The sequence below is a fragment of the Delphinapterus leucas genome, chromosome 5 (genome assembly GCF_059928025.1).
Source record: "Delphinapterus leucas isolate spDelLeu-1000000601 "Yukka" chromosome 5, BTC_Dleu_Yukka2, whole genome shotgun sequence".
Classification (NCBI taxonomy): Eukaryota; Metazoa; Chordata; class Mammalia; order Artiodactyla; family Monodontidae; genus Delphinapterus; species Delphinapterus leucas.
The window spans coordinates 104643290-104667528 of NC_143133.1; the positions used below are offsets into that span (position 1 = coordinate 104643290).

The 24239-nt window shown below is 49.1% G+C and overlaps 1 protein-coding gene across 11 annotated transcripts in view; it reads right to left on the minus strand.

Moving 5' to 3' along the window:
* Window positions 1-1145: 1145 nt before the first annotated feature.
* TMEM131L (transmembrane 131 like) overlaps window positions 1146-24239 on the minus strand; it is a 159665-nt gene continuing 136571 nt past the window's right edge. For 7 of the 11 annotated variants that reach the window (XM_089912303.1, XM_022599718.2, XM_089912304.1 and 4 more), the window contains 9 exons: window positions 18285-18409; window positions 15425-15591; window positions 14186-14371; window positions 11438-11516; window positions 9762-9844; window positions 5264-5384; window positions 3743-3834; window positions 2249-2388; window positions 1146-1554 (listed from right to left, as the gene is read on the minus strand). In XM_089912303.1, the coding sequence (XP_089768429.1) occupies window positions 1279-1554; window positions 2249-2388; window positions 3743-3834; window positions 5264-5384; window positions 9762-9844; window positions 11438-11516; window positions 14186-14371; window positions 15425-15591; window positions 18285-18409 (1269 nt within the window). In that variant the 3' untranslated portion in view covers window positions 1146-1278. Of the gene's footprint in view, window positions 1555-1918; window positions 2132-2248; window positions 2389-3742; window positions 3835-5263; window positions 5385-9761; window positions 9845-11437; window positions 11517-12956; window positions 13141-14185; window positions 14372-15424; window positions 15592-18284; window positions 18410-24239 lie in introns of those variants that run through there. The other 4 variants (XM_022599715.2, XM_022599714.2, XM_022599719.3 and 1 more) reach the window with 4 other exon arrangements.

The window sequence follows — 24239 nt, forward strand, 5'->3', positions numbered from 1 at the left end:
CATGTTTTCAAGGTTCATCCATGATGTAGCATGTGTCAGAATTTCCTTCCCTTCTAAGGCTGAATATCCTATTGTCTGTATATACAATATTTTGCTTATCCGTTCTTCCATCAATGGACATTTAGGTTGTTTCCACCTTCTGGCTACTGTGAATAGTCCTTCAGTGAACCTGGTGCACAAGCATTTGTTTCACTTCTTTTGGGCATATACCTAGAACCTAAATTACTTTTCAGCATTATTCAGTACTGGGGATGGGGGATTCCAAGTCGGTAGCCTGAGAGGTTTCCAGTAGCCGTGCATGCTTGGAGGTGCTCCTTGCAGGAGGGCAGTCCCAGGTTACAGTACACTCAGCCTTCATCCAGGGTCCCACACAGCCAAGGCAAAGAGTAAGAAAAAGCAAGTGAACCCAGCATTCCACTCAAAAATCTCTCCCACTCCATTTCCAATAAAGACAAAACAAAATGTAAAAATAAGACATTTTTATTAAAAGCTGAAATGTTTTCAAAGTTTATACATGCAAACAGATAATTCCATCACATGGATTTCTAAGATCACTGAGAGGCAGATACAAACCAGCCTAGCAAACACGCACCAGCACCCTCAACCGCTCAGTACTTGTACTTGGACTCAGCCTGTTCGCTCGGAGGGAAACCGGACACTTACCAGCATGTCCCTACTGCTGTCGTGCCCCTGGTGACTGGCCTGATGGCGGGGAGGGAACATCCCTGTCACACAGAACAGTGCCAGGCTCTCTGCTCCACCCCAGCAGCCCTGCCCACCAGGACTGGTCCGTCCAGGCAAGTGACTAGCAGCTGGCTTCCCAACACTGGAGGCTCGTTTCAATCAACGGAGCACTTGAAACAAAATCCTGGCTGCCTGAGCCACAGGCCCATTACAGCAGCATCCCTCGGAAAGCCACCTGATCAAAGTCACTTTCCGCAAGCTCCCGGGGAGTCCGATGCCCACGGAGGGGGCAATCACTGCAGTGCTTTCTTTCTCAACTCTTACCTTCTTAGAAGCCGCCCTGGTCCTGATTTAAACATTTGGCGTGTCTGACACGCTTCTTGAGTTATGAAGTTAGGACACACGGATGCTTCGTTTCTATCACTGTTTTGTGAAGGATTAAAAAAAATAGAGCACCCAGATTTCATTAAAAAATTTATTTTCATATAAAAGTGCCAAAATAACCACCAACGTCAATCTATGTCAACAACCAGTTTACACTAGTAATCAAAACACAAGCCTCTTTATTCACATTGTTCAAAACTCGAATCTTGTTCACACGTTCCCACAGTAGCTCGAGTCTCTGGACAGTGGGAAGTTTGCGTTCCTGTTCGCGGTGCTAGTCCATATGTCCAGGTCCATATAGGCACGGAATGGGTTAAACCCAGGGTAGTATTCCTTGCACATGACCGCCTGGTTTTCCATGTGAGTCGAGTGTTCCGTGGTGGGGTTGATGGGGCAGCAATTTTCATACACGTCGCTTTGCGGGGCCCAGATGGAACCAAAAAGTCCAGACATTGGAGACAAGCTTCGGGTGCTTGTGAGGTAGGGCTGAAGGGTACATGAGGAGAAGAAAAAAAAAATAAAGAAAGAAATGTTTAAAAAGATAAAGAAGCCCTAGAAAGGCAATGGCAAGGTTGACTATGTGCCCGTGGCTACCACAGTGTAATAAATCCAAGCTACCTGGACATTATGACACTATTCTCAACCACCTGGGTGGCTTTAATTCCATTTTTCTCAAACAGAAGGTCATGAAATTCCCATCAAACTATCGATAACCTTTTTTCAACCCAAGGAAGGACCCACAGGTGGAATGCCCTCTATTTGTAAAGAAGCAGCAGAGCAGGTGTCAGAGAAGCACAGAGGGTGTCCCCAGGCAGGAAGCCCTCCAGACCTGTCGCTGACACTGCCTGACCTTCCTGGAAGGTTCATCTCATCTCCTCCCACAGATGAAAGGTCAGCGAGGCCACAGGAACACAGCTGCATCCCGGAGGGCTTCCTGGCCCAAGTTCAATGTCATCAACAACCATCTCTCCTCAGTGTGGTTTGGGGCGTCTTGGCTGCTGGTGTCTGCAAGCCCCTGCCCATCTGACCACGTGTGAGCCCCCTGCAGAGCGTGGCTGGTGACCTAAGGGGAACAAGCCGGGCTCTGGCTGATCTGAACCCAACCCTAAAGCTACAGTGAGACCAGGATGAGGCAGGCACTGGAAAGAACCCAGGCACAGCAGGGCCGGGCGGCACTGACCGGAGAGCTGACGAGGCCAGCGTGTCCCCAGGCGGTCGGCACATTTGGGGGGCTGTTCCAGGCAGACTGGGAGCTGTGGTCAATGAAGTCTGTCTGAACTTCGGCAGGACAGGGGAAGCCATTGGGGTAGTTAATGTTTTCTACAAAGAATGGGAGACATCGACAGAGGTGAACATTTTTCTGGAGAGAATGGAATTCTCACTTTCAGACAGAAAGCTCTCAAGGCCTTACTATGTTGACAAGTTAAAGATGAACATAAAATAATTACTCCATGACACACACCACCTGGGAAGCCCTCAGGAAGTTCTTCCTCTGGGCTTAATTTTTTGTATTTGATAATTTGATGGGACTCTTTCTAATACACAGAATACACTAAAATACTGCTATACTTTTATAGTAGTAAACACTACCATAGATTTGAATAGTGTCAAGGTTCTTACCAGTCCTTAAAATTTTCTTTTACTGCCTGTCATGCCAATGTCGGCCATCTCCACGTACACCATATGCATTGATAAAGCAATAGGAAACCAAGCCCTTCTCCAACAGCAGTAAGAAGGTATAAACACAGCCTCACAGGCAGAAAGAAAGTTACCACAGCACCCCCTTGTGATTATCATAGAGCACTGCATATATCAAAACCCAGATAAGTACAAGCATCTTGTACTTATATTTGGGCCCAAGAATCTGCAATTTTTCACAAGTTCCCCTTCAAGCTCCTTCCCTTCCTTCTGCAGCACCATCCAGGGGCGTAAGCGTCAGGACATGCTGAGGAACAAGCAGGTAAATGATTCTACCTCACCTGGGACTTGTTTGCCTAAAAAGAGTAACTAACCCCAGCCTCCCAATGGATAATCCAATGGATAATCCACAGTTTAGGTCCACATAGATCCAAATGACCCCGTTCTACCTAATGTGAAGGACTAAATAGATTAGGGTTATTTGTACAAGTCCCCAGACACCTGGGTTTAGAGGGCTTTTTTGGGCTATATAAAATTACATATGGCAGGCGTGCTGGACCCACACGAAGGACTGACTCAGCAGTGTCCTGGAAGATCATTCTTAAAGGCACATTCTCTGCAGTTAGTGTCTTGAGTCCACACATCCTTCCTGCTTTGACTTTCTGAGAATAAAAGAATGGCACTGGGGGACTTCCCTGGTGGTCCAGTGGTAAAGAAAGAATCCACCTTCCAATTCAGGGGACGCATGCTCGATCCCTGGTCAGGGAACTAAGATCCCACATGCCGCGGGGCAACTAAGCCCGCGTGCCACAACTACTGAACTCTCGTGTCTCAACAAGGGAGCCCGTGTGCCGCAAACTACAGAGCTCACGTGCCCCGGAGCCCGTGCCACAACTAGAGCGAGAAAATCCACATGGCGCAACTAGAGAGAAGCCCGTGCGCTGCAATGAAAGATCCCGCGGGCTGCAACTAAGACCGACACAGCCAAAAAAAAAAAAAAAAAACAATGGCATTAGGATTGTCCAAATAGCTTTACCTTCTGGAAAGGCATTGTAGTCGTTCAATTCCAGGGGGCAGTACACACTGGGAAACTGGCCTTCACACGTTGCATTCCAATCAATGAAACTGCTACAAAAAACAAGGGGTCTAGTTTCAGAAACAGGATGTCAACAGATCAAGGAAAGGAAGAGGAGTACGATGTTATTGCCCAGCATCCTCATCGCTGCTAATTCCTCAACTCTGGAAAATTAAAGAAGTACTTTATTGTCACAGAATCAAGGACTTACTAGCTCAACGCTCATCACCCATGACACAGCACTGCAGGATGGATGGCTTGGACTGGATGCCCACTTCCTTTCAATGGGGATGTAATTAATGTACAGCATAGGAGACATAGTTAATCACACTGTGATACTCCGTGTGGTGAGAGATGATGACTAGACCTACATGGTGATCATTTTGTAGCGTATAAAAATAATGAATCACTATGTTGTACAACTGAAATGTAATACTGTATGTCATTTATAATTCCAAAGAAAGTCAGAGATGGAGTTTGATCTGTTGAGTACAGAGAGCCAGGGACTCAGGGAAAAGTGGGGGCAGGGGAGCTTTTCTTTAAATGAGACAAGAAAAAGCAAATAAATTATGCCTAGATAAGGGGAATGGATCAAAACCCCGCTCTCAGTTTGCCAGAGAAGTACTTTCACTTAGACTGTAAAAAACTTGCCCATGGTTAGGTGTAAAGCATGTAAGCAGGACCAAGATTTGAAAGAGAAAATTGCTCTCACTTTTAATTAAAAGGTATTACATTAAAAAAAAAACAAACTAAAACCCACCCACGTTTGTTAAGTCTAACCAGAGGCAGAGCCCGTGGCTGTGGCTTTGTCAGCACGTGGAGGATGGGACACTGCCGAGAGGGTCCCAACACCCACCCAGGGGGCTCAAACACATCCGCTACGAACTGCCACCTTCCGCTTGGGGCAAGGCCAGACTATGACTCACGGTAGATGCTTTGATCCCAACTGCAATCTGGATTTTCATTATAGAAATAAGAAAGTAACTACCTCTATAATAAGCTGAACTCCCCAATAAAACTTCAACTGGATTCTGAGTAAACACAGATATTAACATTTTCTCAAGGTCTCCTAATCGAATGATTAATCTAATGGCAAGTCTAAGAAGCTGCCACTTGTGGAACTATTTTTCAATACTCAAATTATTCGATCTTTAAAAATTTTAAACGTGTTCAAGATTAATGCCAAGGAAAAATGGAAATTTTTGTTCTGTTAGCGGGTAGGAATTATGAGGGACTGTTTTTGTTTTTTCAGTTTTGCATCTAATATATGAATAGCTCGTCTTTTCAGTTTAAAAAGGAAAACACTGACGTGGTCACCGGCTGTTACTTTTTTCCTTCCCTGTTTCTCTCAATTCCTGGCTTGTAATTTTTCAGACATCACAGCTCAACTCCAAAAAGCAGCTGGCAACACCCAGCTCAGGAGCTGGGGAGAAAGCCCGGACCCGGCCGCTGCTGCCGTCATCATCGGGATGGAGCGCATACCTGCTGTGCACCGGGGCGGGCGCGGGCAGCACGGCCGGACCGCTGCTCTCCAGGGCGCAGCCGAAGCCGCTGGTCACACACACGGGCTGTGCGGGCCACAGGTCCCCCGGGGGGTAGAGACCTGCGGAAGAGAACAGGCCTCTCAGCCCCCCTCCTTCTCATGCAGCCCTCGGCCACCCTTCCTGCAAGGACCAGCTCGACTTCTCCTCCCTCCAGGAAGCCCCGCCCCCAGCCCGTATCACCCGCGCGGCTTCACCGCTAGAGCCCTTCTGTCTGTAAAGTGCAAGGGCCGCGCGCTGCTTTGACCTGCACTTCAGACGGGACACAACCGTCTCCTGGCCCGGATTACGAGATCATGGTAGTGACTCAACAAGGGCCTGCCTGCTTCCTGCAAAGCCCCGTCAGGATTCCCAGGACACAGCAGTGAACACGTTGACATTCAAGTGAGCGGAGACAAACATCAAACAAAAGAAGTAAGAAGCTGGGAAAACGGTGCTGTTACAGCCCCAGGGATGAGACACAAGGATTCTGTGACAGTGGAGGGGGCCAACCTCAGCACCAGGGGAGAGAACACCCTGCACCCTGCAGGTACCGGGCGTGGAATGATGTGAGTGAGCCCTGCTTTCCACAACTGTACCTGAGCCTTCCTCGGGAGGGGCCCTGTCCCGGCTCGGCGCTCCCAAGCCGTGGAAGCGCCTGCCTGCTGGGTGTGCCAACAATATGGTCCTGACCTCAGTTTGAACACCGTCCCCCTAAACCTTTCCAGGGGACACCCGGCTCCTGCTCTTCCCAGCAAACACCTGCAGCACCTCTGCTTGTCTCCACCTTCACCACCACAGCCGTTGCTCATTCGTGGGATGCATGGATGGACGCCACTGGTTGGTGGCATGGATTAAAGGGGCAGACTGGCCATCTGCACATGGGCAGGAACTCCACAAAGAAAGAACAGACTCAACTATTCGAAATGCACTGGGAACCCGAAGGTCTACCAGCCAACCAGGCCACACGGGGATGGGGGGAATACATGGACAGGAATACGTGGACACAACTCTCGCTTTCCGGGCAGCGTGTGCGCCCCCAGGGCTGCACCCCCATGTGGGAGCCGGCGGCAATCAGCCGCCTGGAGACCCGGAGACCTGCAGCTCACGGTGGTCAGAGAGACCCTCGAGCGTTTAAAGAAACACCACCAGAGACCACGTAGCTGTCATAGCTGTGGGGGTCTCTCAAGGACGAGGGCCACCTCCTAAGGCCACCCTGGTGTTTGGGGCCTCGCTCAGCGGTTGGGCAGGCACCCTACGGTCAGTCCTGCAGGGCGGGGCATCCTCCCGTGAAAGTCCTGTTGAGAATCGCTGGAACCAGAGGCTGCATGAGCCGATTAAGATCAGATCAACCAAGAACCGCCTCTGCACTCAGGTGCTCATGACCAAATGGACCGGAAGCCAAGACCGCACAGAAACGAGGGGTGTGTATGCTGCTTCGAGAGAATCTCTGTGGGTCTCACGTTTCTTTGCTTCCTGGAATGGATGCTCTGACTGCCCACGATCTGACCTATCTTTCCAAGGATATTTGCTAAACAAAGCCTCAGAAGATGGAGACAGGATCTCCCCCTAGAGCAACGGGCAAGTTTGCTTCGTCCAGCATAATAAAGATAATGTCGCCCATCTGGGCGGCCCTGCATCGCCCCGAAGAGACTGGAGGCCTGAAGGAAGTGTGCTTACAAGATGCTCAGGCTGCTTGCTGTGCTAAGCGTCCTATTCTCTGACCCAGGAGTCTCTTGTCCTCTGGCAGGAGCTACAAAATCATGGCAGGCTAACTTGTTAGCTCGTAATAAGCAGGGTAAACGCCTCAGACCCTTCCCCGGTCTCGACAGTGATGTGATCTGACTCACATTCAATAGCATCCCTCTGGCTGCTGTGCTGAAAAGAGACGGTAAGGTGGTGGCGGATGTTCACCAGCGTTACTGTGGTGATCGTTTTGCAGTATGTACATATGATGAATCATTACATTAGTTATACCCCTGAAACTAATATAATGTTATGTATCAATTATATCCCCAAAAGAAAGAAAATAAAAGACAACGAGATAGTGAGGTGAGGTGAGGAGTAGAGAGATCTGTCGGGAGGCTGCGGCGAGAAAGAACGGTGGACGTGGGGAGAAGTGATCAGATTCTGGGTCTGTTTGGAAGGCAGGGCCAGAGAGTGAGACAACAGATCCCACGTGGGGATGAGGAAAAGAGTCCAGGATGACGCCCAGACTTCTGGCCTGAGCAACAAGAAAGCCCGAGTGGGAGGCTGTGTGAGGAGTAGGGCTGAGCAGGTGAGCGTTCTGTACGGGACACCGGTGCAGGCCCGAGGACAGGTGGCAATGGCAGCTGGCTGTGCAGCAGTGGGAGCTGTCGGGGGGCTGGAGGTGGACGGACCACCAGGAGAGCATGACCCAGACGAGCATGAGAGCTGGGGGAGCCGAGGGGAACTGCACCGGGACCCCCGAGGTCACAGCCCGAGCAGAAGGTCTCAGGAGGCCGGAGTACGGGGCCCCGGCCACGGAGATCACTGGGGTCCCGCAGACACTGCTCCGGTGTCACGGCACAGCCAGCCCCAGCGGTTTCAGGGAGAACAGGAGGAAAGGAATCTAAGCAGCAGGCAGACAACTCCCCCAAGCAGCTCTCCCAGAGAGGCGGGCACAGAAGCAGCCAGATAAGGGGGGGTCAAGGGAGAGAGTGGCTGCTTCTGTGTTAAGGACGGGACGGGAGGTCTCACGGTATGTAAGGATGCTGGTGGGGACGACCCGTTAGAGAAAACCCGACGCCGGCGCCGAGCCGGAGCGGGACCCCACAGAGGAGGGCAGCCTGACAACCCACGGGCCGCAGCAGGAGGGCAGCGGGGGTGGCGGGTGGAAGATGGGGCAGGCGGAGCCTCTCTCATCCCCAGGAAACAGGAAGCATCAGCTAAGAGAACCAGGCAGAGGACTGACAGGTGGGCACGGGGGGGGGGCGGGAGGGGGGGTGGGGGCCGCAGCTGCCGCGAGGGTGGCGGCCAGCTGGCTGTGTGTGCTGCTCTCCAGTCTCGCTCATCTGCACGGCACGGGGCAGAGAAGCTGGAGAACTGGGCAAAACCACGCCCGTGGCTCTGCAAGGAGGGCGCAGCGCAGGGGGAGGGGGCCCAGAGGTGACGTAACAGCAGGTGGGAGGACTGAGGCTGGGCGCGTGAGGGAGGTGCGGGCAGAGGAAGGGGACGGCAACGGCCCTGTGGACAGTGACTGTGAACAAGGGCTCTTTCTGTAGTGACTTTAGGGCCTCAACAGGGATTGTAACGGGTCATCAAAAAGTAGTTGCAGATTACTAACAAAGATGAGGTAAAAAGGCACTTGAAACAAACACACACAACATGGATAAGACACTAGATGACATACGATTCTCCAACTGACGACAAAAGCAAAGACAGGAGAACATGGCAGGCGTACCTGTTTTGACACAGGTTTTCTTTTTCCTCACGGTTCATTAAATCCTCTCTCCCCTCTATCACCTCAAAGAGAAAAGGCGGTACCTTCTAAACCTCCCTAAATCTTGCCTAAGCAAATTATTGAATTTAAGAGTATATTTTCATCAAAACCTTTTATCTTTATTGGACCAGTAAGCAGATCCAACTCACGAATAGTTTATTTCTGTTAATAATCTGACAGCAGATAAACTCTCTGTAACCACAGAGCTGGAAGCCTCCTGCCTTCAAAGTAAAAGTGCTCCACTGTGCTGGGCAACCTTTAGTCCAGCACGATTCACGTGAGCAAAAGCAAGAGCTCGACGGTGCCGCAGAGGGTAACAACCAGGCTCATCCTGCCACCATTCCTGAGCCTGGTTAGGCAGGAAGGAGGCATGAGGAGAAAAGAGGAGAAACGAAGGCAAGAGAGGTGAAGGGAAGGAGAAGGAAAGAGAGGGGGCCTGGAGTTAACCTCCGGGGCAGACCCTGCTCGGAGCGGCTTCCCTCCCTGGGCCCCGTGTCCAGGCTCCTGGGCCGCTGTCCCTGCCTGGCTGAGGCCGCAGAAGCTCAGCGCTTGGCCTCAGCACCGGTGCAGGAGGGAGGCTGGATCAGTGGACAGGCTTCTGAGACAAGGGGGAGGGGTGGGGACGGGGGACAGGCAGAGACACGGGAGGTGGAAGTCGGCTAATCGGGGCGCCGGACCCTCCGTCTGCTCCCCACTTTTCTGCCATCCTAGATGGGAAAGGGAACTAAAGGAGGAGGCAACCCCTGTAAAGGGGCCCCACCTTGCTCCGGGGCCACAGGCCACCTGTGCCTTGTGTCCCAGGACGGAGCTCAGGGTCCGTGCAGAAGGGGCAGCCGAGGCCAGGTGCCCCGAGGACACCAGGGGAGAGGACAGGGGCGTTCCCGACGCTCGAGAGCCGGGGCACAGACAAGCCAGCTCTGTCTGTCCTCAAGCTCCCCGGCCAGCAGCGCGACATGGACACCTGGCCGGTGTCCGGAGCAAGAGCAACGCGCCTCACCTTTATCTTCTTCAACAGCCGCAGGCCCAGCAGGAAGGCTGGGACAGGGGGCGTCCACGTGTCGGGGGAAGCTACTCACGTCTCTGCGGGGAGAGCAAGAAGATGAGCCACTGACCCTCTCTGTACAAGGAAATGCTGAATTTCTGTAGCTAAGTCCGTGTTTCTTTTCGTTTTTTTTGCGGTACGCGGGCCTCTCACTGTTGTGGCCTCTCCCGTTGCGGAGCACAGGCTCCGGACGTGCAGGCTCAGTGGCCATGGCTCACGGGCCTAGCCGCTCTGCGGCATGTGGGATCTTCCCGGACCGGGGCACAAACCCACGTCCCCTGCATCGGCAGGCGGACTCTCAACCACTGCACCACCAGGGAAGCCCCTGACTGCGTTTTTACATGAATTCTTCCCCTCAAAAACCATAAAGATACTAGAGACATAAAGGTATATACCCACAAAAGGGCTGAGGAATATTAAATTCCCAAGATCCAGAGAAGTCTTTTTTTTTTTTTTAAATAACATCTACCTTCAATCTTCTATTTTGGTGTAAGAGTATGTATGTATGTATGTATTCATTCATTCATTCATTCATTCATTTATTTATGGCTGCGTTGGGTCTTTGTTGTTCTGCACAGGTTTTCTTTAGTCGTGGCGAGCGGGGGCTACCCTTTGCTTCGGTGCGCGTGCTTCTCATTGTGGTGGCTTCTCTTGTTGTGGAGCATGGGCTCTAGGTGCACGGGCTTCAGTAGCTGCAGCACACAGGCTCAACAGTTGCGGCACATGGGCCTCAGAATGCGCGGACTTCAGTAGTTGCGGCACGTGGGCTTCAGTAGTTGTGGCTCGCGGGCTCTAGACTGCAGGCTCAGTAGTTGTGGCGCACGGGCTTAGTTGCTCCACGGCATGTGGGATCTTCCCGGACCAGGGGTCGAACCGTGTCCCCTGCACTGGCAGGTGGATTCTTAACCACTGCGCCACCAGGGAAGCCCCCAGGGAAGTCTTGTTTTAACAAACACCAACAGCACAATGCTAACTAAGGTAGTCTGCAGTTTCCAATCTGCCTTTCAGCAGCTGGCAGCAACCTCCCACTCCTGGTTTACTCTCTACCCCTAACAGAAAGAGCTCGCATAGAGCTTTCCTCATCCATTCCATTTTTATGATACCACCCCGTCTTCTCATGGTGCCTAAAACGTAACCACACTCCTCACTCTGAAACCCTCTCCTTCTAACATACCCTGCTCTTCTCCCTCTCAGTAAATGGTGCTTGTTTATTTTGTCCGATGCTGCAGAAATCATCACACAGTGAAAACGTAAACATGTGAGTGTCTCCTAGGTTCTTGCAAACTTTTCTGAATCATCAGTGCTCAGTTTTATTTCAAGTCCTAGAAAAGAGTAGTTGGTTCCCATCCTTACTGTTACTACTGTTCTTCCTACTTTCAGGAGTGACACCTTCTAACGCGGCCGTATCACTGAAAGGACCAGCGATACCAGAGACGTTCCCACACAAGCGTGTTGTCTTGGAAAGATTGCACGCCCTGAATTATTAATAAAATCAGATTTTACTTTCTCACATCCTTAAAAGGTTTTCCTATTTTAGCCTGCAGAACCAAGTACAAAGAAGAAACACACGGAATGAAAGAAAAAAGCAGTACCTGAAACATACTGTAAAAGCTGGAAAACTAAACACTTACGTGGGATTGCAGATGTTATGAGAAAGATTCAAGGAGATGGGAGCTTCAGAGGGAAAGTCATTTTGTGAAACACTGTCTCCTGCATAAAAACAAAAAGGTGATCACAAGTTTTTATAAGCGTAATTCAACTGTGTATATCCTGTGTTAAGATGCAGATCGCTAACATCATTAACCCCTAAGAATGATTTATTTTTCCCATTTAATGGATATTCAGTCAATTTTTTAATTAAAAAAACTTTTATGTATGAATGTGTATGAAACTTGGATCATACTTCAAAAATACTTTGTGTTTTTGATCTTTTACACAATTAATTATATTGGGGGGGACTTCCCTGGTGGTCCAGTGGTAAAGAATCCACCTTACAATGCAGGGGAAAATGGGTTCCATCCCTGGTCAGGGAACTAAGATCCCACATGCCGCGGGGCAACTAAGCCCGCATGCCACAACTACTGAGCTCATGAGCCTCAACTAGAGCCCTCGTGCTACAAACTACAGAGCCCACATGCTGGGGAACCCGCGTGCCACAACTAGAGAGAGAAAACCTGCACGCCACAACTAGAGAGAAGCCCATGCGCCACAACAAAAGATGCCTCATACTACAACTAAGACCTGACGCAGCCAAAAATAAATAAAATAAATATGTACATAATAAATACATCTTTTAAAAAATTATATTGGGGACATTTTCCTGATATTTATTATACAACCTCTGAACATAACTATACTGAGTCTTAGGCCCTGTGTTACAAGCAAGGCCATCACTCACCTTTCTCGTTCTCCTGCTGTTGGCCTTATCCCCCAAGCGAGAGCTGCGCTTCTATTTTTTTTACTGATGTTAAGCACCAATTTTAAAAACTCTCGCGTTAGCACCATCAGGCGTACTGCCTTCAGTGGCCAAGAAGACCATCCCCGCCACCAAACGAAACACCGCAAGCCGTCTTGCATCCAAGCCCTCATGGCGTTCTCCAGCACACAGTAATAAACAGATGTACGTGTATGTCAGTGGGGGGTCATTAGGCAAACAGTGTCTAAAAAGGCACCTGCAGGAAGGGCCAATGATGTGAAAAAGGCTGAGAAACGGACTGAAATCACAAGTGGGCATGTATCTAGGTTTTTATGGTGCCAGGGCCCAGGTCTCCCAGACAGGAGCTTCTTTATAGGTAATCATTGCTGGCAGGAGACACAGCAGAGGCCGCTGTAATGAGCGGGAGGTAGTGGGAAGTGGGCTGGGCTCGGGGGGAGTCAGGGTCCCAGGGCGCCCAACAAGCCACGTGACCTCTCTGAGCCCAGGTCCCTGGAGGCACGGGGAGCGCCCCCCATGGCCCTGAGTACAGAGTGAGCGTCCCATGGACGCCACGGTGACGCCAATGGAACCCCTGTCTCCCCCCTGTCCTGATAACAAAGCTTAACCTGTACTATGTTGACCATGACGGCGAAAAGGAGTGAATTAAATCTTTACGTAGACATGGAGGTATGACAAACAACACTGAGTGAAACAGCAAGACGCAGCATGCTTACTGAAGCGTCATCTCCGTTCTGTAAGTTAAAAGCAATTCTCTGGGGCTTCCCTGGTGACGCAGTGGTTGAGAGTCCGCCTGCCGATGCAGGGGACACAGGTTCGTGCCCCGGTCCGGGAAGATCCCACATGCCGCGGAGCGGCTGGGCCCGTGATCCATGGCCGCTGAGCCTGCGCGTCCGGAGCCTGTGCTCCGCAACGGGAGAGGCCACAACAGTGAGAGGCCCACGTACCGCAAAAAAAAAAAAAAAAAAAATTCTCTGTTTTGTTGATATATGAATGTAAAATAAAGTATGGATTAAAAGAATACACAGCAAGCCCATGACAGTGGACAGTGAGTCTCTCAAGCAGGAGGAAGTGGAAGACTATAAAATATTATCTCTTAAAAAAAAAAGGAGGGCAAATATGACAAAATTAAGAGTTATTAATTCTAGGTGACAGAAATATAGATGCTTCTTTGACCTTTCCTGTATCTTTAAATTTTTCAAAAACAAGGGAGGACCACTGTTCATAGAAACATTATTCATAAGATGCAAAAGGTGGAAAAACCCAAGTGTCCATCAACAGATGAATAGAGAGATAAAATGCAGTCTATCCACAGACAACGGAATACTTATTATTCAGCCTTTAAGAAGGAAGGAAATCCTGACATGTCACAACATGGATGAACCTTGAAGACACCATGCTAAGTGAAATAAGCCACTCACCAAAGGACAAGTATTGTATGACTTCACTTACCAGATACGAGAGTATTCAAATTCACAGACAGAAAGCAGAACAGAGGTTCACAGGGCTGTAGGGGTGGGGGAGGGAGAGCTACGGTTTAATAGGCACCGAGTTTCTGTTTGGGATGGGGAAGAAAGGCCCAAAGATGCATGGTGGTGACGACAGCACGACAATGTGAATGTATTTAATGCCACTGAACTGTACACTTAAAAATGGCTAAAATAGTAGATTTTGTGTTATGTATTCTTTACCACAACAAATGTACAAGTGAAAAAATAAACGTGGAAGTTCTTTGAACTGTTTCCAAGACACAGACTTTAAAAAATAATAATAACAATGGAGGGAGGCAGGAAGGAAGAAAGAAAAAAGAAAGTGGATAAAATGCAAAGCAAAGCAAGCACGGGAATGCAGAGCCCACCGCGGGCAGGCGGCACTGGAAGGCAGATCAGGCCCCTGTTCTGGGTGCCGGGGCAGGAGGGCCAGGAGGCCTCAGTCCCAGACTCACCAGGCGGCAGGAAGTGCTGAGGGCCCAGCATGGGCTTCTTGTCCCCGTCAGAGCTGCTGGCACTGCTCCAGCTGCCCCAGCTGCCCCGGCTGGCACGCACGCTGCCCGAGGAGCTGCCACAGTCCGAGCTGGAGTCTGAGCAGGACTTCTCCACGCGCTTCTTCCCCGGCTTCTGGAAGTAACCCTCTGTGGGAAGTGAGAGAGGAGTCGTGTTTCGCCTACAGAGTTTTCAACCTGATGCCACTTCCAGTAGGAGAGAGGCCAAGGTATGAAGAAGGCAGGGCTCAGCTTCAGGATCTGCCCCCTCTGCCCATCCAGCGAGAAGGAAGACGCTCCCTGAAGCTGACAATGGGCCCTGAGGAAGCCACGGGGGTGAGTCACGGGTCCCACAGGCTCTGCCGTGGGCCGGACAGTGAACGTGGTCTAGCCTGAGACAGTCAACACCAATGATAATCTCGACCTAAAAGTGGTTCTGGAAATAACAAGTACTTCTCTCAAGAAAATCAAGGCTACTCTCTCGGACTGGAGACGTGTAGGTAATTTCTCTCTCTTGTATTAAAATGTCCCCCAAGATATACGTATGACTGATGCACTCTGCTGTACACCTGAAACTAACACAACACAGTAAATCAACTAGACTCTAATAAAAAGTGTTTTTAAATGTCCACCGAGAGTTTCAGAGTATTATCTATGTGTGGGTGGGAAGAACCTCCAGGAAGACCGAGAAACAACGCACACGTGTCTGGAAATGTGCGTGTCGGTGTCCCACACCCCTCCCCCCCCTCAGTACTTTCCTCTCCTGCCACCCTCCACCCCTCCCTGGACCCAGCCCTGGTGCCCCCAGGTCACTGGCCGGCAGCCCTCGGCGGAGCAGCAGCCTGGCTCTGCAGGAACCACCTGGCGCAGGGGTGTGAGGACGGCCTCTGTTCTCCCCTGGCTTTCCCCTACCCTCCTCTTTCACCAAGGGAGTCCGGCCCTGAGCAATCACCCACGGTTGTTCAGCCGTCTGCATGACACTGTCGAGAATGGCCAGATTTTAGAGGAGTGGGAGGTAGGAGGGGCAACCCTACGGGCCTGCTCAGGCTCAGAAGAACCGCAGCCTACTGTCTCATCCGGACAGCTTTCCATTCAGGCTTGAGTGAAGTGATAAGCTCTCACACTGGGCACTTCCCCGAGGAAATAACAATCAACAACAATCCCGACAGAAGCACTGTTTTGTAGCTCCATGCGGTTCCATACCTGCCTCTCCCTGCGAGGCAGGTAAGCTGCTTCCAATGCCAGCATCTGTTTTACATGCTTCCCCAGGGTTTTCCTGGATACACCAGCTCCTTAAGTCGATGTCACTGCTCAGCTCAGACCTTTCAAATTCACTGCACACCAGCTTTAATTCACTCTGTTCCGAAGGCCTGGAAGAGCCACAAAAAAATCATGTCTGCATTTTATCGTGCATACACACATACCTGCTTTCCTTGAGACTTAGCAGAGGTGAAAAGGTGAATCTGGGACAACTTGAGCCCTCTTCTCTCTGGGTCTGCTGGGAGAAGACGATAAGTAAGGGAGAGAGATTAGGAAGAACAAGATTTTGCTGTTTTAGAACGAGAATTAAGTTGGAGCTCATTTAATCTCTTCATATTTTACAGTGAGAGGAGTAAAACTCCACAGGTTAAATGAGTCCCCCAAGGTCAACTGGTAAGTGGCAGGTGCAGGACCAGAACCCATGACTCTCTGTATGTCTTCCTTGGTTTTCGTGTAAAACATGACTCTCAGTAGATGAACCTGCTCCTTGGCGTCTGGGGGAACGTCTGAGCGTTAACTGAAATCTTTTCTCATTCATTCATTTAGCAAACATTTGTGGAGTGACGACCATGAGCCATGTACTGTTAGGAAAGGTGTGGCGTCTACAAAGAAGAAGTTCTTCCCCCAAGGAGTTCACAGTCCAACACTTCTCTAACTAGACTCTGAACTTGAGGGAAAACCTGTAATACAGCTTTATAAATGGAGACACAGAAATGCGTCAGAGAACGCTACGCGAAGACCTAGGTGATTATTTCACACAGTCCAACTTCCGCACCTCATGTCACATCTGTAGGAGGACAGGTGTGAGATGAAGCCGTGGTCTCAGTGGTTTGTGACCACTCAGGGTAAAGAGTATAGAGACAGAGTATAGAGACAGATTGGCAACAGACAATCCAACAACCACCACCTACGTAAGCATCATGTTCTCAAAACATTCTGATTACCTACAAGCTACTTGGAAGTTATTCTTTAACAACGTAATTTGTCTCTTTAGCATGTCAGAAATCTGCTTTCAAAAATATATTGTAACATTTAATTGGTGAAATTCCACCCTAATTTTATATCTTTCTATATGTCCACATCAGAAAAACATGCCACTTTAAAGCGACCACATAAGTCCATCAAATTTTTATGAAAATACAAGGTGTGACTTTCCTTTCTATAGGAGACCACATTGCAGCTTTCAAATAATTTAGCCTAGGGCTTCCCTGGTGGCGCAGTGGTTGAGAGTCCGCCTGCCAATGCAGGAGACGCGGGTTCATGCCCCGGTCCGGGAAGATCCCACATGCCGTGGAACGGCTAGGCCCATGAGCCATGGCCGCTGAGCCTGCGCGTCCGGAGCCCGTGCTCCGCAACGGGAGGGACCACAGCAGTGAGAGGCCTGCGTACCGCAAAAAAAAAAAAAAAAAATAATAATAATAATAATTTAGCCTAAATAAGAATAATTACCCATTAGTAAGTAGTATTTAATAATTACCCATCAATAATCTAATAATGCGTATCTTTCCTTTTTTCCTATTTGCATTTTGCTGATTGCAGGACACAGAACTAGAGCTTGAAGGCCCCCTGGGGTCGCCTGGCCCTCCTCCAGCAGAACAGGACATTCCAGGAAGGGGGGGCACGTGTTACAGGGCTGAATCCCAGGGTCCGAGCTCCTGATCGCAAAGGCGGCAGACACTGTAAGCAGCGTGTTACGTGCCTCCATGCGGGGGTCCTGGCCACCACGTGGGCGGTTCTGCCACAGTTCCCTCCCAACCACAAGAGCAACCACTACAGCAGGGTGGAGTCCCTTCCCCACGCAAATCTGGAACTGCTAGGGAACAAATCTGACAGCAACACATTTAAGTACCTAGCTGAGCTCACAAGAAAGAGAAATCCCCAGATGCCAGTGCTCAAAGGAAGAAAAGCCGGAGCGGTGGGGATGGAGGGGCAAGGTGGGAGGAAACAGGCTCCGAAGTCCACTCGGGACAGGAATCAGGGAGCTCGTCAGCGCGAGGGCCACCTGAGAGGCTCCCCAGGGACCAGGGCGGAGGGCGCAGGGGCACGGGTCTGCCAGAGGCACTCCGTATGTGACGTCAGAATGGATGCGCTACTGACCTGGTGGGAAAAAATTCTCGAGCTACGGAATTTCTGTAAAATTAGGCTTGGAGAGCTACTTCTGGGAACCCAGACACATGGGATCCGCACGAACACGTCAGCACCTTCATTTCACAGGTTAGAAAAGAAGCAAGGTTTCCCAAGGAGGCTGCCTGACTGCCTGGGGTCATGTCTGGCTCTGCCCCCCATCACCTCTGGGGCTTCAGGCAAACCTCGCAGTTATCTATCTGCAGCTCACTTCCCACAGCGGAAGAACCTACCTTCTGCTGGACGATCAATCGGGGCAAAGATTCTATGCGTGGGGACTATTCTCTTGCATTATCGGGACCCTAGATGGTCAGGGTCAAGCTGGGACCGTGGGCCTGCCTGTGCCCAGAGGTCCTCTACCACCTGCTCCACCAACGCCCCTGGTGTGGAGGGATGGCTATGCTTTTCCCCTAAAACCTGCTATAGCTTTTTACATTTTATTAAGTAAAATTTTAAAATTTTGCTCATCTTAAGGGGTTTTCAACAAAATAAATAAAAACATAACCAGAAGATATGTTACTTTTAAGAATATATCTTTATCTCAAAACACAAACATCTACACTGTCATATTATCTGTATCCAACGTAACAAAAATAAGATGGAAACATTAATAGCTAAATGTAAAATTATAGAATAAATAATAGATTAAAAATTTAAAGGGACTGTAAAAATCACACACCTCAAGACCTGGGCAGCACCCCTTTTCTTGTTTTTTCTACATGCTCGATTTTTATTCCAATTTAAATTTTGTAAGTTTCCTTCTTTTTTCTCCTGAAGCCTCTTCTTCCTATAAGGATCTTCCTGCTAAAGAGGAAAAAGAAAACTTTTAGTAAGGGTTTCCACTTACTAACACAAATAAAACCTGTGTATGGTTTTTTTCTTTTAACTTTTGAAGACCAACTCCATCTGAATTCAGAACATTCCAGCACTAGTGAAAACAGACATACATTTCTCAATCTCTAGTCTGTTTTCATTTCCCTTCTTTCTCTACCTCCCCTCAGCCTCTGCAAAAAGAAAAAAAACTTGTCGCCTATAAAATTTCTAAGGGGCTAAAAAGGAAAAACATCTGTTAGTAATTTATGGTCAGCTTGCCCGTTAACCTCAGCAGCAATAAATCCTCCGACCTTCCACCTGTTTATTTGGTATGTGCAATTCACATGAATTACTACTGCAGAAAAATCGTGTAAAAACTCAACTGAGGAGTGATTTGTGTATTTATGTTTTTATTTGTTTATAGATGAACTTTAGGAGAACAGGCAAAACTCCAGAGAATGCTCCAAACTAGTTTAAGCTTTTCAAGTAAATAATGCCAAGAATATGCTTGATGTTTTTTTAATGTGGTTCTGAAAAACTTAATTTAGCATGAGACAGAAATACATTATATATAATATGTATGCATATATATATATATATATATGCATATAAATAAAAATTTTTTTAATTTGGGTTTTTTCCTCTTCTAAATGTTAGGCATGGTCTACTAACAGGCCCAAGGGGAGGGGGATTCCCTTTTTAAGTAGCTCATATCTCTAATGTCTACTAATACTTTCTCCTTTTCTTCCTTCCACCATGCTGCCCCTTTAAAGCAGAAGAAAAATAAAAGGTTTTAGATGCCTGCACATTACATGTCTGGGGTACTGAAAGCCTCATGCTTCCATCAAAGCAATATGCTCACTACAATAGACGAACACTAGAAATAAAATGATATTTTAAGTGTACATGTGGTGGGATTATGGTATTTTTGCTTTCTTCTTTACACTCCTTTATTTTTTCTCCCAATATGTATTACCTTTTTTCTCATTCTGAAGGCATTTTAAAAACATGGTAAGTTAAACATACAAAGTCCTATCCTACAGGACTGTATGCTAATCGTTTAAGTTTGATGCTAAATAGACACATTAAAGACGTATGATCAGATGCGATCCAATGTTAAACATTAAATACAAACCACATTTATTCAAGTACTGCTCTCTGTGAATTTCCAACTTTTGCTGGGGGGGAGGGGGAGAGAGTCTGCCCCTCCCCTGCCTCACTCTGTCCACTTAAGGGCCAAGAAAGGCTCTTCAACACAGCCAGTACCTGAACCTTTCTGTCCCTCCAGGGTCACCCACAAATAAAGGACCAGCCCCAAGTGGAGCCAGGAAGGGTGATCTGAGCAGTAGTCACTCTGGACGTGGCTGCCTTCTCAGCACAGCCTGGTTAGAATGGCATAACAGGCCACAAGAAGGGAGGCACTGGAGGGCTACACCCAGCGGGGACTTGGTGGTCAGAAGCATCGCCACCTACTGTGAGTATCGGTGAGTGAGTTTCAGGAGCACGGGGGACATGCTGGACAAGGAGGTGTGGATGGAGTGCTGGAGAAGCAGCACACACAGGAGAGCTGGGGAAGAGGGGTGTGTGTGTGTGTGTGTGTGTGTGTGTGTGTGTGTGTGTGTGTGTGTGTGTGTGTGTGTGTGTGTGTGTGTGTGTGTGTGTGTGTGTGTATGACACAAAGAGAGACCGAGAGAGAAGCACGGGGCAGTGCAGAGGCATGGGGCTGGGGTCAGCGGGAGGACAGGCCCGCAGTGGATGCCGCAGGTGGGGCAGAGGGGAAAGCAACCTGAGAGCCAAAGCAACAGACTTGTCAGGAAATAGGAGGAAGAAGACAGGGGCAATCGGCTCTGTTTTCTGGTGGGGAGGTGCCACATGTGACGAAGCAGGACTAGCCGGGATCAGAAAGGGTCCACGCAGACCTGAAATTAAGACCAGTCTCTGAGGCCAAACCACCTGGTCTGAACCTCACTTCGTGTGACAAGCTGACTCATCTTGGGCAAGTGACTTAGCCTCTCTTTGCCTCGGTATCCCAGGTCTTCCAAAAGGCTGTTGTGAGGATTAAAGTACCTGACAGTAGTAAGCAGTTTACATAAGACTTAGCTATTATCATCATCATTGTTGAATTGTTTGAACTAAGTTCTCTGATCTCTCTGAATGAGGGACAATTTAACTGGCCGCAGGGTGGGGAAATAAGATTTCCTAAGCTTTAATAGTAAAAGAAAAGGAAGAAATCAAAGAGAAATCACAGATTGACTGCACAAAGGCATTCTTAAAGCCACTGTACATAAGTCAAAGCGAATAAAAATAAGAGGGAAATGACAAACTAAGAAAAAAATCTGATACTATTTGATAGACAAAGAGCTAATACCTTCACCTATGTTCTCATAGAAAACAAGAAAAAAACACTAACACTCAACAGAAAAGTGGGTAAAGGACATGAAATGCAAATTCACAAAAGAAATAGAGAAGGCCAAAAACATGAAGAGTTCCTCCAAAATATTTAATAATAAAGTATGTTTTTAGGAGAGACCAATTACCTCATCTTTCCATTTTGGCTTTAAAAACACAAGTGTGTTGACACTGCGTGTTTATGCCTGCAAACACGAGGACAGGCTAGGGAAGCCGCGTGTGGTACCACGTGTGTCTCTCAGCAGGGCAAGGTCAGACATTCACCTCTTAACTTAGAAAAAATATATATATTTTTAAATATATATATTTTTAAATGTCAGTGGCAGGATCGTGGATGAATGACTTTTTGCTTGTGTTTTTCAGAATTTTACAAAAAATTTTTTACAAAAAATGAAGGAAAATGCTTACTTTTCCCTAGTAAGGGAGGCAAACTGAGATGAGAAACAAAACACCATCACTTACCTATCCCGCTGACCAAGATTTTGCCAAAAAACGGTGCTGCTGGGACCAAAGTAACACAATGGCTGTCGTGCACCGGGCATGAGGGGAAACAGGGACCCTGCTTCCGGAGAGCGAGCTGGTGGCACACGCCAGGGGCCCTGACAGTTGACACCCTAATTCTATTTTTAGAAACCTATAGCAAGGATGTACCAGATATACAGGCCAGACTTAGTTCATCATGCTATTATGAAAATAAAAAGTTGCAAACAACTTTAATGTCCAACTGCTGGGGAATGGTTTGGATTACGGCACAGTTAAATGATGGAATGTTATGTAACCACTGAAAACAAAGTTTCCCATTAATTTCTAACATGAGAAAATTCAGAATTACGACATTGTAACAAAGCTCCATATACACAATAATAATTATCCCAAGTTTTTAAACACTTGCATAGAGAAGGAAGAGAATACAGAAAAATGCAAAAAGTGGTCCATTTTGGACAGATCTTGCCCTCCCTTCTTTATGCTTCTGTAATAATCATGAATTCCTTTTCTAAGGGGGAAAAAAAAAGATCTGCTTACAAGAAAATAAACAGCCAGGGCTGGGATTAAAATTTAGTTTGCAGCTCCCAAATCTGGGCTTCAACCTCCTTTGCCAATAAATCTGGAGGAATGTTCCCCATGTGCTATAGACAGATCTGTACAATTTTCTTAGCTGCAAAGTCAGGCTCCAAGAACGTACAAGAAAAACAAACACTGAGCACTGCACTTGGGAATGTGTTTATTGAGAATGATTTTCTCCAAATGAACAATGAAATGGAAAGTACACTCAAGGTGGTTTAAAGAAGAGCCTACAAAACTGAGAGTGGCCCCCAGAGCCAGCAGAGAGGAAAGCCCACAGCTCCGCCCCCATCCTGCCCAGGTGACTACAAGCAACCTCGGAGCCCCAAGCACAGCCCAAGCCCCCAGACCCTCGGCCCCGCTGCAGCCCCCCTGCAGCCAAGCCCGCTGCCCTCACCCAGAGCAGACGTCCGTCCTGCCCAGGATCACAGACCAGGAAGGGAAGGAGGAGCCTACCCAAGCCCTGGGACCAAGGCCAAGAAGTGTCTGAGTGCCACAGACAGGGATCAAGACACGGCCCGTGCCCCCCTCAACCTGGTGTGAAGACACGGCCGGGGGCACCGGCACAGAGGGCAAGTCTGGACGGGAGCCAGGGGAGACTTCGGGGCTGGGGGGCATGTGAGGTGGGGGCACGGCACCCACACACACGGAAGACGGTGCAGCATCCCCAGCCTGACCTCAGGGTCCCCTCCAGACAGCCCTGCACCGAGGGCCCTGCAGTGATCAGTTCCCACCTCTCTTCCCAGGACACATCTGGGAGGGGTCGGCACCACTCAGCTTCGGCTTCCACTTCATTGCAGGGCAGCACGGACGTCCCCGTTCCCAATGTGTCCAGTCTCTCCTCCCCCAGATCCAATGACTTGACTTCCGCTCCTGATTGCATGCCCTGTCTCCATGGCCCGGCCGGCGTGCCTGCCCTCCGTCACTATACCTGCTCCATCAAGCAGACTCGGGCCGCTGGTCTCCGTGCACACTTCAGAGAATTCACGTCACCCTTCAATTCTAAACTCCACGGGGACAACTTCCAAGTCCCAGGCCCGGGCCGGCCTCACCATGGCAGCTCTGGCTCAGTATCTCCCATCTACCAGGCTCTGCCACGTCCAAGTCCAGCCAACCCCCTCTGTCGGCAATGACCACAGTCACACCTGTCACCTCTTTGATTCTTACTACTGGGCAGTGCTTCACAAGTGCTGCTATTCTAACCACTTGCTATATTCACTCCTCCACTCCTCACAAACCTATGAGGGAGAGATACTATTATTACCCTCATTTTTCAGATGAGGAAACTGAGATGTTGAGTAACTCGCCCAATGTTACAGAGTAAGTGTCGAGCTGGGCTCACACCAGCTGCAAAGTCCATGCTGCTAACCACGAGGCAACACGGCCCTGACAAACATAAAAATGAACCCCAATTCCCCATCTTTTAGTTACCCAGACTTAAAACCTTGGAGTTGTTTTTTGCAAATGGCTCTGCAAGCAAAGCCAGCTCCTCCCCTTTACGCAGCCAGGTGCTAAGAAGTCCTGCTGGTCTTTCTTTTACACTGTCTCCTACCTCCTCTTTCCGTCCTTCACCCCTGCTCCTGCCCAAACAGAATCTTGATTACATCACACCTCCCAGCAGAGAAGCAGCCTCCTGGTGAGAAGAGAGCTGGTATCCATTTCTGCCCTCCCCAACCCAGCCTCCAAAACACTAGGACTGATCCTTCAGAAATGCATTATTCACACATTCATTCAAGCACTCGCTAAACCACCACACTGGCTCTTTGTAACAGGTGCCCTGCCCATCTCCATGAAACTGAACTGAAAGATACTCAATTACGACCTTCAAGAAGATCGCAGTCCACAGGTTGTTTTCCATTTCTTGTACACTCTCCTCTACCCGCCACCCCCTGCCCGGTTCAGGACCCTTCGACAGCATTCCATGATTTGCAGCAGGGTCCCTAAACTGGCCACCCTCAGGCCAAATCCTCCAAAAAGACTTTTCTGTTTGGACCAATGTGCTTTTAAAAATTTGATCCTGAAATTCCTGAGCAGGCAACCTTCCCTTCCTAGTGCTTACTTACTTCCTTGTGTCTCCCACTGAGATCCAGGGACTAAAGTCTAAACTCTGAGTTGGCATACGAGGGCCTTGGCAAGCGGGCAGGACTCTGCCTCTGCCCTCCCCTTCCTTCCCCCTCTTGACTGAGCTCCTTCTCGGTCAGACGACTCCCTCACTGCTCCCAACCATGCCACGAGACCCGGTGGTGCCGGCTGCCCCCTCCCCTCCTCTGCTTCTCTACACTCCCCCTGCACAAGTTCCTTCCTCCTCGGGGCTTCCCATGGCCCCTGCAAGCTAAGCTGGCGTTCCCAT